This window comes from Narcine bancroftii, chromosome 2 (assembly GCF_036971445.1).
Source record: "Narcine bancroftii isolate sNarBan1 chromosome 2, sNarBan1.hap1, whole genome shotgun sequence".
Classification (NCBI taxonomy): domain Eukaryota; kingdom Metazoa; phylum Chordata; class Chondrichthyes; order Torpediniformes; family Narcinidae; genus Narcine; species Narcine bancroftii.
The window spans coordinates 156,028,077-156,047,285 of record NC_091470.1 but is presented as its reverse complement, the minus strand read 5'-3'; the positions used below and the strand labels follow the sequence as shown (position 1 = coordinate 156,047,285).

The 19,209-nt window shown below is 43.2% G+C and overlaps 1 protein-coding gene across 1 annotated transcript in view; it reads left to right on the top strand.

Annotated features, from left to right (window-relative positions):
* Nucleotides 1–19,209, top strand: part of acap3a (ArfGAP with coiled-coil, ankyrin repeat and PH domains 3a) — a 301,756-nt gene that overhangs the window by 216,210 nt on the left and 66,337 nt on the right. Inside the window, exons 7-10 of the mRNA XM_069918754.1 lie at nt 1,078–1,122; nt 2,242–2,337; nt 7,735–7,809; nt 16,528–16,539. Coding sequence (XP_069774855.1) covers nt 1,078–1,122; nt 2,242–2,337; nt 7,735–7,809; nt 16,528–16,539 — 228 coding nt within the window. The remainder of the gene's footprint in view (nt 1–1,077; nt 1,123–2,241; nt 2,338–7,734; nt 7,810–16,527; nt 16,540–19,209) is intronic.

Below are 19,209 nucleotides of genomic sequence, written 5' to 3'. Positions count from 1 at the left end.
TGTTTTCAAAACGTGTGTCACCGTCTGGCCATAATACACTTGCTGCCAGTATCTGTGTGACAGACCCAATCCAAGGCCCCCTGTCTCTTCCTCTTTGTGGAGCCATACAAAATGGACACTCTTTGAAATCTCATGAATCATATTCAGTAGGTAATTCTGACAGTGGAAATAAACAAGAAAATTAATTAATTTAAACTGTGAATGATATCTGTAAAATGTGCCTCTCGAATTTCTTAATATGTATCAGTGATGATATAAAATCATCAGGAACATCGTCTGCACTGATCCTTGGAACATTTCATGTATAGACAGCCCACCTTCAGAGCCTGTCAGCATCAAAGGGTTCAGCATGGTTCTGCATTGACTAGACACTATTGGCAAAGTTAACACAAGCTGGGCACCTTGAATCAATCAAATGAACCAGCGCTTACAGTAAAACAGGGGCAGCCTCCGCCAATCAATGGTAAAGCAATGAGAATTTACATTAAATAATTGTGAAACAGAGATGAGTAATATCAACAAGGCAGGGTATGTTAAAACCGAAGTCCAGTACAACGCGAAGCAGCAATAGCAATGGGTAAAAGAGCCGACATTAACAGCTATGAATGTAACAGCACTTACCATATTTGTTTAATGGCCCTCAATCTGTGCCAGCATGTTGACTCAAGTTCAAGGTTATTTATCATCTGATTGTAACAGCGTTCTCCGGTCCACGGCACAAAACCAGTGCAAATGCAGGCAAATGATGCCTATACACACAACCCATATGCATCTCTTACATACATTTATTAAATATGCTTTTCTTATATGTGTATATTAAAAATAGATATTATCAATAAATAGTAGAATCTCAGAGGGTTTGGGCGAGAAGTTCATCCATCATCCAGCAGTCTCACTGCCCGTGGGAAGAAGCTGTTTCCCAGCCTGGTGGCTGAGATACTCCTGTATCTCTTTTCTGACGGGAGTAATCGGATAGACGTTATGGGCAGGGTGGTTGGGGTCCTTGCAGATTTTGCTCTCTTTAAGCAATGATCCCATCATTTTATCAAGTTGACTCATGAGCTTAATCTCTTTCAGATCAATGTCCTTCAGGCAAAGAAGAAATTTGAAATATTAGATGCGGTAAGACTAACTTAATTTACACATTTCTTTTGCTCTTATAATTATAGGATGGAATCTGTCTCCAGTCTTCAGTGTCTTCAGTGCAAGAATTAAAACATTCTCATCTTGTTCAGTTTAGAATTGTTTTCCTCTTAGTATACAATTTGCAAAATATTTATTGGAACGCCTGAGAAACCAGAGGTTGATTTCCCCAGAATGAAACTGAACATCGGAGCAGGAGCCCAGGTTAAAATCTCTATTCCCAGTGAACTAAACGAACCCTCAGGTCTCTGCCTCTCTGATTGATAGGCCCTATCAATAACCACAAAGTCGAGAGCAAGCTTTAATAAACATGAGACTTTGGCTGGCCCGGATCCAGGTACAGGAATTTCGGAAGGGGGGGAGGGAGGTCGACCTTTATGGCCAGGTCATAAGGGGGGGAGACATAGGAGATGAGTCACTAGTGCGTGGGCCAGCCTCATACATACAACAGCACACAGGTAGGGAATAATGTACAAGGTGAAAACATATCACTACACTGACACTATATAAACTCACTGTAGCACTCGGTAGCACTTCACCTCTGATGAAATGCACACTCTAAAAGAGGGGTGGCCAACCTTTTAATGTAGACATACAGCGTGGTAACAGGCCATTTCACCCATGAATCCATGCCGCTCAATTAACCTGCTTGTGGGCCAAAATGGCCTGTTACTGTGCTGTATGTCTACATTAAAAATTGGCCACCCCAGCCCTAAAACATTGTGATTCAGGATTCCTTTATTATACAGAACATACGATATACAAAATTGCCTTCTGCCTGCCATAAGGCAGAATCACCACTAGTGTTGCCTGGCGCCCCCAACATTAAGACATGGTAACCCAACATGACTGTCACTGCAAAATTCATAGTCTAAGACTGGCATCGCACATGAGGCAGTCAGAACATACACAATGACACACACATTAGCTTGAAGGACCAGGGCACTGGTGCTCATACGGAGAGGATAGGAATTTTCTGTATCATTGTACAAATAAGAACTGGAATTTATGGGGTGTTCTGAAATGAAGTCTGGCAGACTGGATTGCAAAAATAACTTTGACTAGAAAATGCTGAGCAATGTCTTATTTTCACTGCAGATGCTGTCGTTCATGCACGCCCAGTATACTTTCTTCCAGCAAGGGTATGACCTGCTTAAAGAATTGGATCCCTACATGAAAAAATTGGCCACAGAGGTGAGTGCTTAAATGTTTGTCAGTATGTCAAAGATTAACTAGTATTTACGCACGGAAGTATAACTGGTGGATAATATTACCCAAGGCTCTCCATGACTGCATGGGTTCCTTCCCACACCCCGAAGACATGGGTCATTAGGTTATTGGGCCGCTGTAAATTGCTCTTGGTACATAGGTGAGTGGTGTAATCTGAAGGGAGAGTAAGGTGAGATTTCGGTTATTGGTTGCTTGACAGTCATTGGACCAAAGGCTCGACCTCTGTGTTGTATGATTCTGGGAATTATGGAACAGCATTTTGAGAGAGAGTTAAACAGGCAGAGCATGGAGACTGCTGTGGCTGTAATCTGATGCAACAAAACAACCTGCTAGAGCAGTGGTTCTCAAACTTTTTCTCTCCACTCACATCCCACTTTAAGATATCCCTATACCATAGGTGCCCTGTGATTAGTAAGGGATTGCTTAAGGCAAGATGTGGGTGAAAAGAAAAAGTTTGAAAACCACTGTGCTAGAGGATCACCACGTTGAGCAGCATCAGTGGGAGAAGAAGAATGGTTGGCATTCTCAGTCGGAACCTTCCATGAAGATTGCATAAGCAGGCAGATGGGATTAGTGTAGATTGGCAAAAGGATTGTCATGGACATGCTGGGTCGAAGAGCTGCCTTCTAGACGGCTCGATGATCTTAAGCTCTCAGCAGTACTGCACCTATGATTAAATTCACACCCTAAAACATTGTGATTCAACACTTGAGGATTTTAGGACAGTGGTTCTCAACCTTTTACGGTCTAAGGCCCACCTTGCTTCTGGTCCGACGTGCCAAGGCCCATTAGTGCCAATGACTGAGCAGTATTTTCAAGTCAAAGGCACCTCTGTAAGTAACGCATCTTTATCTAATTTAAAGTATTTTATTTAACATTTTAAAAGACTGACATGAAATATGCTGTGTCCCACTGGATGAGAACCGCTGTTTTAGGAGGAGATTAAGAAATTCAGACAATTTTCAGTGGAGTTTCAAGGTTTCCAATGACTTCCTTTACTTGGAAGATGAAAGAATGTGAACCACACAGACGTAGTCATCTCCAGCTTCTACTCTCGTCCTCAACTCAGCAATACCATCTCAAATTAAGTGTGATTAATGTAAAAATAAAGCAATGCCCCAGGGTTTGGGAGATGACAGGTCAGCCAGGATTTTCATCCTCTGGTGGAAACGTTACAGATGGAAATATCAACTGAGGACAGGCCGTGAGGCTTCAGTGGGTAAATGACTTACTGATGCCCACAATCTTGGCTTCCAGCATGTCCTGCAGCAAGGACACAGTGAAGGAGAGGACCTTGCCCAACCTCAGGGTACCACTGTGTTACAGCCATTGAAGTGAGCGGCAAAATTGTTCATAGCAGTCTTCCCAAAACCAGTGTGAGATATACCTCTGCTAAAGTCAGTGACATTAACAGAACAAATCCCAGTTTATCTCCACACACCGCCAGTTTCTCACTTGCCAAACGAGGACAGTACGTTGAAGTCTGGTGACTACTAATGGTTACCCTTAATGTGTTAAGTGAGGTGCTCTGGAAAGTAACAGTTTCCAGAATTTTAACTAAAGACGTGCCTTGAAAATTCATGCAAAGTGTCCTAGAGAATTCACTAATTGCATAATTAAGGAAACAAAATCTTGTTCTATTGAAGCTATGAGAAAGGTGATTAAGGGAATTGTCAGATTTTGTTTTTGCTAATTGTAACCTCTTGATCGTCAGAGCTGGTAAACATATGTTCTGACTCACAGTCTGCTCAAATACATAATTAAAACTTGACCCCAAGATTACAACCAACCAAAACACTAATTGCTGTTACACGTCTAACACCACTGTCACCACAAATGTAATCTTTACAGGCCAGAGGCTTTGATCTATGACCTCATTATGTGGGAGTGTTTCTAACAACGTGCGAAGTAATAACAGGAGGGATTTGCACATTGGGATATAGTTTAAAAAATGGCATAGAAATGTCTTCACCATGCTTTCATCACTAAAGAGCACCATGGGGCTCCCAGCTGTGCTGAGTCGATAGCAGATGATCCCAGTTATCCCACAAAGATCAGGGCCAGGTCTTGCCGCCTGCTGACATCGGCTGGGACTGCCTGTGCTTTGGTGGCATGGCCAGCAGCCCTTGTGGCGAACGGTTCAAGTCCTCTCACCGCAGTCCAGAGGAGGTGAAGGGTTCCGATGGCCCGGACCATGAAGGGGTCTGACTCGGCCCGACCTCAAATGTTGTCGGATCCCAATCGGCCAGACCTCCCTTCTGTACGGAAACGAGGAAGTGAAGGATCCAGTAGGATGTGTGAGAATTATCTCGAAGCCAGCCCACAGAGACCCCTGCCCTAAGGAGGGAAGAGGCCTGATGCACCATCAATCACTCAACAGACTATTGTGGAGAAACCAATAGGCTTTCATTCATTTAAGAACATAGCATATCCCAACTGTTTGATTGTCCTGCACTGAGTTGCAGGGGTCTGTGGAACAGTCACCTTTATACAGGAGCCTGTGGGGAGAGGCCACAGATACAACTGGCCAATAGGTATGCTTAACCACAGAATTATATGTTACAGTGGTTTACCACAAGGCATTGGTTAATCCTCATCCAAACTGCTTCAGTGAATGTTTTATAGCAGGACAAAATGCTCGGAGATGGGATATCTACGAGAAGCTAAGTTCGTGCTTCGGTCAAAAACCACTTATTGAGGAAATCTTTTGCAGAACTGGCTAATATTGTGCAAAGTAATCCTGAACTGGGACCCCAAGTATCATTATGTTCCCATGTCATTAATGTGCAGTAACCTAACAAGTTTGGGCAAGGGCAGATAACGATGAACTGTGAACCTCCATTGCTGGCAGTTGGCTTCTCTCTGGCTGCCTCCCAAATAGAGCATCTTGGCCTCTCTCTCCCCTGATTTTTTTTAAGATCTTGATAAATTTTCAAACACTCCCACTGTTCATTAAATTTGGCACAGAATGTGAAAAGCTTCAGCAAGATGTTGGATGAATTGAAGACTGAGGAGTCCAGAGGCAGCGCCACATTCTCTCTCATCTCTCCCTGTAGCTCAGCTTCACCCATCCAGAGCAAAAAAACAAACAACATCTTCCAAACAAAATCTGGAATCTTTAACCTTCACCTTAAGGGCGGCATAGCGGTTAGTGCAGTGCCTTTACAGCGCCAGTGATGGGGACCTTGATTCGAATCCCACGCTGTCTGTAAGAAGTTTGTATGTTCTCCCCATTCCTGTGTGGTTTTCCCCAGGGGCTCCAGTTTCCTCCCACTGTTCGAAATGTATCAGGGAGTAGGTTAATTGGGCGGCACGGACTCGTGGGCTGAAATGGCCTGTTACAATGCAGTATATCTAAATTTTAAATACTTAAATTTAAAATTTAACCTTTCAACTCCAAACCCAAAATCGGCTTACTCGTTTGTGGGATCATGTTTACACACTTGTTGGGTGGGGGGTGTGGAGAAAGGGACGGTTGTGAGATGTTTGTTAACAAAATAATTATGACTGCTACAATGAAATATTCATTGGGTGTGAAACATTTGGGGCCTTCAGGGACCTGAGGACAGGTTGTTGAATTACCATTCTTGCTTTGTTCTTCTACTGCCCTCTGCCTTTTGTCTGCCTTCCCACTCGATGAGATGATGACAATCTGTCCTCTTTTGCTAAGATCGGAGTCACTTACCCTGACCCTAAATCTCCATTCCTTTTCAGTCTTGTGTTTTCCAGTTCACTCTCTGGACATGTTCAGCCACATCCAACAGTTACCAGTAATGGGCTGCCTGGGTTAGAACTTAGAATATAGAACATAGAACATTACAGTGCAGTCCAGGCCCTTGATGTTGTACCAACCTATATATTCTGACCAAAAACAAAATACTAAACCAGTGATTCCCAACCTTTTTCTTTCCACTCACATATCTCTTTAAGTAATCCCTATGCCTTCAGTGCTCTGTGATTAGTAAGGGATTACTTAATGTGGTAGGTGAGTGGGAATGGAGGTTGAGAATCACTGCTCTAGACCCAATTTTTAATGAAATATTTTGCTTGAGAAAAATTGTCATTGGCCCATTTCCTTTGGAGTTTTGAAACCGTGCACATAATGAGTCAATTAGGTACGATAAAAACAGTGGTTTTCAAACATTTTCTTTCCACCCACATACAACCTTAAGCAATCCCTTACTAATCACAGAGCACCAATGGCATAGGGGTATGTGAGTGGAAAGAAAAAGTTTGAGAATCACTGGACTAAACCCTTACTACCTTGTAACCCTCTATTTTTCTTTCATCCAGGTGCCTAAGAGTCTCTTAAATGCCCCTAATATTTCAGCCTCCACCACCAACCCTGGCAATGCGTTTCAGGCACCCACATCTCTTTGTGTACAAAATCTTACCCCTGATGTCTCCTCTAAACTTTCCTCCTTTACTTTGTCAAGATGTCCCCTGGTGTTTCCTATTCCCACCCTGGGTAAAAGGCACTGGCTGTCCACCTTATCTATGCCTCTCAGAATCTTGTCAACACTTGTAAAGCACTTTGAGATATCATGCATTTGTGAAGATTTTATTTCAGTTTATGTCTTTTCCCCAGCTCCACTGATTTACCTCTGTCTTCCAATCCTCTGAGTAACACTCTGTCTGGGTTTTACATTCCAGTTCATTGATGTTCTCTGACCTGAACCTTCATTATCATCTTCTCCTCACTTCCACTTCCTGTCCATGATCTTGCATTGGCTCTCCTGCACTTACCCTCGTGTGCCTCCAAGATCCAATGCCCAGGCCTCTGTGGCATAAGTGGTAACTAAAGCCACCCATTCGAATATTAGGCAGGAGTGACTTTGGGGTTGATTTGGAATCTTGCACACGTTGACCTCAATGTGAAATGTCACAGCTTGGAATCTGTAATGATCTTTTTTTTCGATACCTTATTTAAAAAGAAATCTGCATAAATCAAGACTTCTGGAAATGGTGCAATGTACTGTTTTCTCTTCCACTTGACAATTCCCTGCACGAATTGGAAAACCTTGCATAAACGCTAAGTACTGCTTGCAAATTTAAATTCTGTAGTATTTAATTATCTTTGGTCCTGCTGGATTGGAGACATTTTCTGCCTTTGCTAAAAGGGCAGATAGTGTTATTTAAATTTCACTCAAGGATAATGCCTTAATTTAGGAAACAAGGACATTGTTATTGGGTTTGGAAGGCGATAACCATTCAGTAGATTGAAATTTGTTGAATAATTGAAAATATGTTCAGAGCTTGTTGGTTTCTTTTACTTAGGATATTCAAGAGATCTTGGCTGTGATTTCCTACCTCTGCAGTGTACAGAGACTAACAGACTATTTGCTTTGTGTTCCTCTGTAGTTGGATCAGCTTGTGATTGACTCAGCGGTAGAGAAAAGGGAAATGGAGCATAAGCATGCACTGATCCAGCAACGGGTAAGTCCCACACAGAGTTTGATCTCATTAGCCATCTGTGCTCAGAGGAGAATAGCTAATATTCTGGAGGATGTTGGCAACATCAACACACATGATGGATTTGGATAACTGCTTCCACCACATGATACAAGTTCAGGTGGTCTATATGTGTGCACAAGAAACATCTGAATTTTGATATGTCACAGCACATTAATTTTGTTAGGATTCCTCATCGAGGGGTCAGCAGCGGAGAGGGTCAAGAATTTCAAATTCCTGGATGTCAGCATCTCGGAGGATCTCTTCTGGAGCCTCCGTGTCGATGCAATCACTAAGAAGGCTCGCCAGTGGCTATACTTCGTCAGGAGTTTAAAGAGATTTTGTATGTCACCAAAGACTCTCTCAAACTTCTACAGGTGTACCGTGGAGAGCATTCTGGCTGGTTGAATCACCTCTGGTACAGAGGTGCCAATGCACAAAACTAGATAAAACTCCAGAGGGTTGTTAACACAACCTGAGACATCACGGGCACCAGTCTTCACTCCATCGAGGACATCTACAAGAGGCAGTGCCTTAAGAAAGCAGCCTCTATTCTCAAGGATCCCCACCACCCAGACCATGCCCTCTTCAGGAGTCTGAAGACGAGCACTCAGCGGCACAAGGACAGCTTCTTCCCCTCCGCCATCAGATTCCTGAATGAACAATGAACCACAGACACTGCCTTACTTTGTCTTTTTCTTGCATTATTTTTATTTATTTTTTAAGGTTTATAAAAATGTTTACACTGTGATATTGCCTCCAAAAATCCTCCCACCTATTAAAGAGATCTTTGCCCCTAATTATTAACCTCTCTGCTAAGGAAATTAACTTGTGGGAAAGCAATTGAAATTTGCTAAAGCTCTTGTTGTAGTCAGTGAAACAGTTAACAGCAGACCCTGCTGTTTAATTGGCCATTTAATCTCATAAGCTGAGTGGATGAACACAGAGTTCTGATCAAAGGGAAATTCCACGCTACTCTTTAACGCTTCCTTTTGTGCACATCTGACTGGGTCCTTTACTCAGTCCGTAATAAAGGGTTCTGCATGGTCGTCTTCCCTCGGCCAGATGGTCATTTACCATTGTAACACAACATGCTTGGCTGGACTTTGCCACATGCTTTGACACAAATCAAGTGGAATAATCCAGTCACATGACTATGAGCTGTCTGAAGCACTTTAGCAATTGTGGAATGTGCAGGCAAAGTGTTTGCACACTTCTCTGTGCACACGTGAAAAGGTCGGAACAAAGTTAATTTATCTGTGCCTCAAAAGCAAACGGTTTGTGTTCATTTACATCAGTGTACCTGTCCTTTTGTGAAAGGCAGGCATTAGAAAGACTATTTTGGACCTGTTCATAACATTGACATTGCTCATAACTGTGAGCAGGATTCCATGATCAGTGAACTTTGATGAGTTGCCTCCAATTCAGCTTGTCTGTTCTCACTGTGTGTGTGCTTGTGCGCACGCATTTGTGTGTGTATATGTGTTCTCGTTTGTGTGCGTGTTCTCGTCTGTGGATGTGTGTCTGTGTGTGTTCCTTTGACCATTTGGCATTGTGTTCAACACTGATGATGTGGGCCGAAGGGTCTGTTCCTGTACTGTACTGCTCTACATTCTGTGTTCTATTTTGTTTTTTCTCTCCTCCTGCCAGTCTATCTACCCCACCCCGTCCCCGTCCCCCCCCATCTCCGTTCTCTGTATCTCATTTTCAAACTGTTTATCATTCCCATCAAAGTGAATCTATTTAGATCTAGGAATCAAACAAGAACAAGACAGGCTCAGTAGAAATCCTCATTGGGGCCGACAACCACTTGTAAAGATGGCCTGAAGAAAACCCAATCAGCTAGATGGATCTTGAGATGTGACTTGGTCCTGCAGGAGTTCCACACTGTCAGAGTCACTGATGTGGAAGGAAATGTTAAACTTCTATGTCCACTCAGTGAAAAATATAGACCCCCAAGATAAACAGGATTAAAAAAAAATTGTTTTGCTCTGGTTTCAACAAACAGAATTCATTGTTTAGATTTATTTTAAGACATTTTTTTTGGGCACTACCAGTTGCCCCAATAATTACAGAGACAAAGACTGAGGGGAACGATAGGCTTTATTACAACACAAGACTGCTGGCCCGGGTCCAAGCTAGGGAAGTGCAGGGAAGGAAGAAGTGACTCGACCTTTATGGCCTGGGTCACAGGGAGGAGTCTAGGAGAGGATGTCATTAGGAGGGCGGGCCAGCCCTTGCCTGTACTGGCCAGTACATACAATACCATATCATTACATCTTTATAACCTTAACAAAATATTATAAGTACTTATTAATAAGAGAAAACAATTGTAACCTCTTTATTGAGAATATCCCACTCCCCTAACCGCTGGTCTTGAATTACAGTAAAACCCCTGGTACCCAGACTTCAAGCAACCGGCAGCTTCAAGCAACTGGCAAAAACATAGAGAAAAGTATATTTTAAGAATTAAAATAAATAAAAATAAAGTAATAGGTTAAGAATACATAAATTTAAAATTGTATAAGTAAATGTTCTCTGAAGTAACACATAAACCATTGGTGAAGATGGGAGCAAATATTCAGCCAGCAGAGAGCCTTGGTCATCCTTTGCTCATAGCATCTGTTTGAATAAAGTTGCATTTGAATAAAATGGCGCCGCCCAGGATGACGAGCTGGTTGATGCCGTTCGCCGTTGGGTTGACTCTCTTAAAGTGTTTCCTTAACCCTGCTTAGTAAGAGTCTCCCTGGATAGAAACTTTGTCTGTAAACTTGGGTTGGTGGGAGGATTTAATTATCTTTAATGTTATTGTTTGTCTTTCGGCGGATCTGTGGAGGGGGAGGAACCTGCAGATGCAGCAACAGTTAAATGTTTTCAAAGAATGTGACTGAAAATAAAGTAAAATGCTTTCATGTTTATTTATTCAGGTGAAGTTTGTTTAGTGTAAGTACAGTACAGTATTTTTGTCTGTAGTCTTTTAAATTGTTTATTCTTAATACAGGTGTATTAGTTAGGCATTTTAAGTGTGTCTCAACCAACCGGAAAACTGCTTATCTGGCATCTACCAAACACATAGGTGCCGTATACCAGGGGTTTTACTCAAATGACCTCACTAAGCATTGATCATTGTTAATTTACTGCTTGAGGGGTCTTGCTGTGCATCTAATGGTTGCAGTGGTACTGAGAGACAGAATATACTGTGAATGGTCATTAGGCCAAGCTGTGTCCCTGGAGAGAGAAACAGTTAGTGTTTCAGGTTGATGGCCTTTCAACAAACTGGGATAAGTTTGAAATCAAATATGTTTACGTTGTAGGGGAGATGAAAGAATGGAGAGAACAAAAGGAACATCTGAGATAGGGTGAAGACAAAGAAACGATGAAAGACATAAGAGGTGATGCAGCTGAGAGGAGGAGATAAAGGCTCATTAATCACAGCTGCTGTCTGCAGGAGATATAAATAGAGGGAAAGGAATGAGAACAGAAGAGGGAACGACTGTAATGTAACTGAAATTCAAGGTTCTACAGCTGCTGGAATCTAAAATTAAAAAATGCTGAACAGCAGCATCTCTGGAGAAAGAGAAACATCACAGATTAACAACCTTTCAGAAGTACTTAGCTGTAGAGAGCTTGGGATGTAGAGGTTGTGAGAGGTGCTGCTTCAGTACAAGGTTTTTCCTTATGTAGACATCAGGATCAGGGATCAGCAGTGGAGAGGGTCACAATCTTCAAATTCCTGGGTGTCAACATCTCCAAGGATCTGTCCTGGGGCCACCATATCAATGCAATCACAAAGAAGGCTCACCAGCGGCTATGGCTTCATGAGTTTGAGGAGATTCCTGGTATGGAGGTGACAATGCACAGGTCAGGAAAAAACTCCAGAGGGTTGTTAACTCAGCCTGCGACATCACGTGCACCAGACTTCACCCCATCAAGGACATCTACAAGAGGCAGTGTCTTAAGGAAGCAGCTTCTATCCTCAAGGACCCCCAATGCCCAGGCCATGCCCTCTTCACTCTGCTACCATCGAGAAAAAGGTACAGAAGCCTCAAGACAAGCTCTCAGCGGCACAAGGACAGCTTCATCCCCGCTGCCATGAGATTTCTGAATGGACAATGAACCACAGAAACGGCCTCACTCTCTTCTGTTTTCTTGCAGTATTTATAATTTATAGCAATGTTTGCACTGTGATACTTGAACAAAACACCAAATTTCATGACTTGTTCATTACAATAAATTCTGATTCTGATTGATGTCTCCATAAGGAAGAAACTTGTCTTGATGCAATCAGAATCACAATTTATTATCACGAACATCATGAAATTTATTGTTTTGTGGCAGCATCACAGTGCAAACATTCATATTATAACCATCTTACAACATTTTTTTAAAAATGCATGAAAAATAAGGCAGTGTCTTTCAGGAATCTGATGGCAGAAGGGAAGAAGCTGTCCCTGTACCACTGGGTGCTTGTCTTTATGGTCCTGTACCTTTTTTTATGGTGGCCGTGGAGTGAGGAGGGCATGGCCTGGGCGGTGGGGATCATTGAGGATAGAGGCTGCTTTCTTAAGACACCACCTCTTGTAGATGACTTTGAAGGATGGGTAGTGCCCATGATGTTGCAGGCCAAGTTAACAATCCTCTGGTTTTTTTCTTATACTGAGCATTGGCATCTCCATACCAGGCAGTGATGCAACCAGCCAGGATGCTCTCCACAGTAGACCTGTAGAAGTTTACGAGAGACTTCGGTGATGTACCGAATCTCCTCAGACACCTCATAAGGTATAGTCACTGGCGGGCCTTCTTTGTGATTGTATCGACATGGAGGCTCCAGGACAGATCCTTGGAGATGTTGGCACCCAGGAATTTGAAGTTCTTGACCCTCTCCACTACTGAGGATGAGGACTGAGTCATGTTCTCCTGACCTCCTCCTAAAGTCCACAATCATCTCCTTGGTTTTGTTGATGTTGTCCATAAGGTTGTTGTCATTACACCATTCAACGAGCTGATCTATCTCCCTCTTGTTCACTTCCTCATTGCCATTTGTGATTCTACCAACAACTGTGGTGTCACCAGCCACACAGTCATGGGTGTATAACGAGTAGAGCAGTGGGCTAAGCATGCATCTTTGGGGTGCATTTGTGTTGATGATCAGTGAGGAGGAGACGTTGTTTCCAATTCGTGCTGACTGTGGTCTTCCAATGAGAAAGTCAAGGATCCAGTTGCAGAGAGAGGGGTACAGACTCGTAGAGTTTGTTGCTTTTTGACCAGCACTGAGGCAATAATGATTTGAAGGCCAAGCTGTAGTTGTTGAAGAGCAGCTGTACGTCTGAATTGCTGTTTTCAAGGTGATCCAGAGCTGAGTAGAGAGGCAGCGATATTGCATTTGCTGTAGTGCGATTATGACGGTAGATGAATTGCAGCGGGAGCAGGTCTTTGCATTAAGACAAGGTTCTTCCTTATGGACAAAGGAAGGTAGCCTGAATGCTTAAAGGGAATGGGGTTCAGATCTGGAGGAGTTTGCAGAGGCGAGGTGAGACAGGGTGGGGACATGAACGAGGGTGAGGATATTCAAGCTAGGCTGAGCCAAAAGCAAACTAGTGATCACTGAGGTGGAACCCAGGGCCAAGGCTAATGGAGACAAATCTGAAGGCGACCCTAAGAAAAAACACAGGAAAAAGGATGATTCTAGGGTCAAAGAGGAGGTTGGCCTTGGTTTAAATAGCAGACTGAGAGCTGACGTGATGGAAGAAAGGAATTTGATTGCAAGGTCTTATTCATTCAGCTGTGTTAGCAGGTGTTGGCACAGAAGCAAAAATGACCCATGATCATGGGTAGCACTTTTAGGGATCATGGTTTCACCACAGAAAGGGAGTGGGTGGTAGGATGGGTCTTTGTTTCTGTGTGGGGTGGAATTGATGGTAGGGGTACTCACGATGTTGTAGTAAGTGTGACAGCAAATCCACGGAGCTGGTTTGTGGAGAGGAGGCACTGAATGAGGGCGAAGTAGTCAACTATGTAAAACATTGTTGGCTCAAAGGTGCGCGTGGCTCAGTTAGCAGGGCATCATCGCAGAGAAGCAGTGCTAGGCAAAGTGAAAAGAATTCTGAAGTCCATTGCCATGTTGGTGGAGAGCATCATAGATGATTGCAGAAAGCTCAGATCTGTTGGCACTTTGAGCACTGTGTACAGTTTTGATCACATAGGCTTCACATGGAGTGATTGATTGTTTGAGGCTGAGGAAATAATACAGCACAGTGAGAGCTTGGAGTTATGGATTAGCCCTTTAACTGTGATCAGAGAGAATTTGAGTTGGACTCCATGGTTACAAACAGATTTACATTTCAGGCTCACATTTTGATGCCACGCTCATGTAAATTTCTACCTAAAGTGTTTGCACAGTTGTTAAAGGGACATCTTCATTCTAATGATATCCCTTTGGGAGCCATAGTCATAATGAGCCTTGTGTGAGCAGCTGCTTCTCCACACAGATTCCAGCCTTAAGGGGAAAGGTAAAGCACCCTTGTTTGAGGAGAGAGGGCATCTTGATGAGCAATCTCGGGACTGCAGATGGCAAAGGAAGAAAAAAGAAAATCTCCGGACACTTCAGGTTCCTGCCAACAACTGGAGTTGGGCTTGCTGCGGCTCGGTGGGTCGGATGGGCTGATGGATCCCCAAATATGGGCAATATGTAATTGGGAGAAATGCAGCTGCTTCACATTTGACACCTGGGCAGCAGGTGGAAGTTATAGCTGACTCATTGTTGATAGACGCACAGGCCAATAGCAATGAAAACAGCCCCCAGGGAGGCACCATTATGTGAATTCATTAGTTCCCCCCCCCCCCCCACTTACAGGAGCTATTGATTTAAGCAGCAGAATGGAGTCAGATCTGCAGGTGGCTTAGATAGTAACGAGGTTTGATGAAGGGCTTGAGCTGGAAATGCTGGTTATACATCTTTGCTCCAATGTTTGACCTGCTGGGTTTCTCCAGCATTGACTTCTATTAAATGGGTTAGTGGATATGAGCCAAAGGTTGGGCTGAATGGCATATGATGTGCTGTGCAGCTATATGGCTCTAACAGGAGCAGAGGAAATGGTAGTTACTGAGTTTCCCATTACAGCACTGTGGTAATGCCATTGATAGCCCAGCAGAACTGGTGGTGAGCATCTCACCGTGCCAATTAGACAGGCCATCGGTCGCTAGATTTGTGGCTTCATAGCCACTGCCTGAGCACAAATCAGCTTGGAGCTGTGGCGTTGGATGACCTCTGCTGCATAGCTTGTTCTAATTCTGTTATTTAAGTGCTCGTAATGGTGAATTCACACACCGTGACTCCCATTAGTGAACGTGAAGACAATTTGGAGTGGAAATCATATGATGAATTCAAACCTGACTCCAAAGTGAAGAATCAGAATTTATTGTCATGAACAAGACACAAAATGTGCTGTGTCCAGCAGCGTTATAGTGCAAACATTTATATAAACCACTTTGCAAAAATAAATAAAATAGTACTTGAAAAGTCAAAGTATGACCGTGTCTTTGGTTCATTGATTACTCAGGAATCTGATGGCAGCGGGGAAGAAGCTGTCCTCATGCTGCTGAGTGCTCATCTTTAGGCTCCTGTTCCTTTCTCCCAATGGTAGCAGAGTGAAGAGGGCATGGTCTGGGTGGTGGGAGTCCTTGAGAATAGAGGCTGCTTTCTTAAGACACCACCTCTTTGGATGGTGGGGGTGCTTGTGAATAGAGGCTACTTTCTTAAGACACCACCTCTTGTAGATGTCCTTGATGGAGTGAAGTCTGATGCCCGTGATGTCGCAGTTTGAGTTAACAACCCTCTGGAGATTTTTCTTGTCCTAAAGCATTGGCATCTCCACACCAAACAGTGATGCAACCAGCCAGAATGCTCTCCACGGCACACCTATAGAAGTTTTTGAGCATCTTTGGTGACATTCCAAATCTCCTCACAAAGTATGGTCACTGGCTAGCCTTCATGATTGCATCGACACGGAAGCTCCAGGACAGATCCTCGAAGATATTGACACCCATGGATTTGAAGTTCTTGACCCTCTCCATTATTGAGCCCTGATGGGGTCTTGTTCAATTTCTCTTGACTTCCTCCTGGTCCATAATCATCTCCTTGGTTTTGCCTTCTCCATGAAGTGATTCTGTCATCGCCAATAAATGTCATTGCCCTCTGACAACAAGCAATCTTGCACCAAGCTGAATCCAGAAAATAGATGATAACATCAAACTGAACTACAACCACTTGCACCAACCCTGCAGCGTGGTGTCAATTAATCCTCACTTTGTCTCTGCTAAATCCTGTGAAATAGAAAGAAGTAAATAGGAAGCACACAAAGGTTTAATTAACTGGATAGCATTTTATTTCTGAATGAATGTTAGAACAACGCCTTTTCAGTGCCAGCGTTTGAATCCCGCGCTGTCTGTAAGGAGTTTGTACACTCTCCCCATGTCTATATGGGTTTCCCCCGAGGTCTCCGGTTTCGTCCCACTGTTCAAAACGTACCAGGGGTGTAGGTTAATTGGGTGTAAATTGGGCGGCACGGACTCATGAGCTAAAGTAGCCTGATACAGTGCTGTATGTCTAAAGTTTTATAAAAATCAGACGAATGTATTAACTTTTCCTTCTCTCTCTTTCTTCTCCCATTGGTCCTCTGATGTTCTTCTATCAAATCTTTACAGACCCTGTTACAGGTAAGTCTGAGATTAATCTTGCTGATGACTTTGTTGTGTGTGCATGTTTAAACATGCTTTTTAGCTGTCTTAACTCTGAAGATGGAAACTGTAAAAACCCTGCACCCTCCCGTGTATCAAAGAAAGCTGTTTGGACAGAAAGAGGATGCACCAGGCAGCCGAGGCTCTTTCCTTTCCCCTCCCCACTTTCGATGAAGCCACAGGGTATCTTTACCCGCCTTGTTAACCTCACCTTGATGGTCAGGATGAGCACCATGTGGTATGTCGGTCGGGAAGAGAATCGATGCCCAAACGCACCCCAGAGTGATTACCAGTCAAGAACGGGAGTAACCTGTGCTGGTCTTTTCAAGCATAGGTTCTGATGTTGGTAGCCATGCACTGCTCTGGTTAGTTAAAATTTAAAATGCCATCTGCGCTACCAAGGCTTGTACAGATAGAATGTTAGCCTTTTTAGCTCCAGAGTTGTAACAAATGAGTAAGTGTTGTTTGAGTGCAGAATGCAACCCACGCCCAGCTTTAGAAAGGAACTGCAGTGCAGATTAAAACTAGAGTTGAAAGGATCTATTTCCCAGAACATGTTTCACCCCTGTTCTGTTTAGAAGTTTGCATCAGTTGATTCATTTAAAACAATAAGATGACAGAAAAATAAATTCCTTTTATTTATGTGTCATCTTGAGCCCGCGTGTGTGTGGATTTCCTCTGGGTGCTCCAGTTTTCTCTCTCATCTCAGAGATGTACATTGTTAATAGGTGATTTGTCACATGGGTGTATATGGAGTGGTGTGGGCTCATGGGCCAGAAGGACCTGTTACCATACTGTATCTCAACATTTAAAAAGAAACCTAACAAGATTTCTTCAGTTAAAAGTGAGTTGGTGTTTGGAACTCTCTTCCTGCAGAAGGCTTGGAAATCTCCAAATCTGAGATGGGTAGATTTTTCATTTTGAGTGGAATTCAAGGAACATGGAGGAAGAGTTGGTAAATGAGGTTGGGAGTTAACAACTGGGCACACAACAGTTTCAAAGGACCATTCCTGTGGAAAGCAGCCCCACTATCGGCAGCGTTTCCTGGTGAGTCATGACAAGGCCTTCGGATGACGGGGCACCATTCCCACATTACAAGGCAGGACCTTCCTGCCCACACCAGAGGCCCTGGAAAAGTGTGAAAGTCTCACCAGACCTGGCACCAGTTCCCTCTGATTAATGGCCCTTGTTATCTGTAAAAATTCTCACCCTGCAACACTGTTTCCTCCATGCCTGTAACCTGGTCTTTTTCACTCTGGATAGGACTTCTCATGCCTGGCCCCAAGTCATTTTTGTGGACAAGTAACATCCCTGCTCAGTTTTCTGCTTCCCTTAAACCACTCTGTTAGCTGGATGCCCTCATTCCATATTTCCACACCTAGTTTTACAAGCACTTATTTTCATTAACAATTTTTATGTGACATTTTACAAGGTCCTTCCCAAAATCCATGTTTGAAATGTCCCCTGCATTTCAGTTTCTCCTCAGTAGATTCACCTACTCAAGCCCACCTTTTAGAAAGAGGCATCAGTCATCCTTGACAGATGCTGTGTGACCAGCTGAGTTTCTCCATCCCTTCTATGCATTGCCCTACAGTCCCAGCATCTGCACATTTTCCTGTTGAACTAAAGTCATCTTTGGAAATCTTGCTTTGTGCATGAGCACCTGGCAGACCCAACTCCCTTTGCAAGACCACCAGCTCATCTTCTTCTTTGTCCTCAGTTCCAAGAGGAGTTGTGAGAACAAGTGGCTCGAAATCCCTTTTCAGTGATTTCCTCAGCACCGGTACCAGATACAAATTCCTGAGGGATCTGGGGAATTGTGTAACTCAGCTGCATGGGTGGGTAGGGAACAAAGAGATGGATATGTGACAAGTGACACCTTCTCGTGTGAAGTGAATCAGTTATTGCAGTTGAAGTGAGTGATGTATTCAAAATGATGGCGATGTTTTTTGGTGTTTTTGCATTGGATACAAGGACTCCTACTGAATATTTATTTTCTGTGTTGCACAGTTTGTTTGCACTTCCTTCAAGTTTACATTTCACTTTTTTGTGTACATATCTTTTCTGGAGTATAGATTTTTTTTGCACCACCAGTAAGTGGTGATTCTGCCTTGCCCGCAGGAAAAAGAATCTCAGGGTTGTCTGTGATGTCATGTATGTACACCGACAACAGGTTTGAACTTTGTACTGCAACTGGAATGTTATTTGTATCTAGTTTGAGTACTGTGGTGATCAAATGTGACCGAGTACGGTATTTTTGCAGAATGGGTCTACAAATCTGTAATTATGAGAGTTTAAACCTGCCCATTGTAATTAAATAGGGATGGTGAAATTGATGTGAATTCAAACTAATTTCCATTACTGTAATTGGAACAAGGGATTAATACTGATAGGGTCACTGATTTCCCCAAGGAAGGTGTGCAGACTGGAACTGCCCGAGTTTTAATAAATGTCCCTCTGGCATGATTCTCTTCGGCAGTGAGTAATGTGGGTGGCACTGAAATAGGACCATACGACACTGAGCTGTTGGTATGGAAACAAAGGTTCTAGGATCTCATCTTGAAATTAAACATGAAAATGACAACATTTAATCTGTTCGAGCGTCTTTGGAGTATGAGACTAGATTTAATGTTAGTTGTTTGAGGCCGT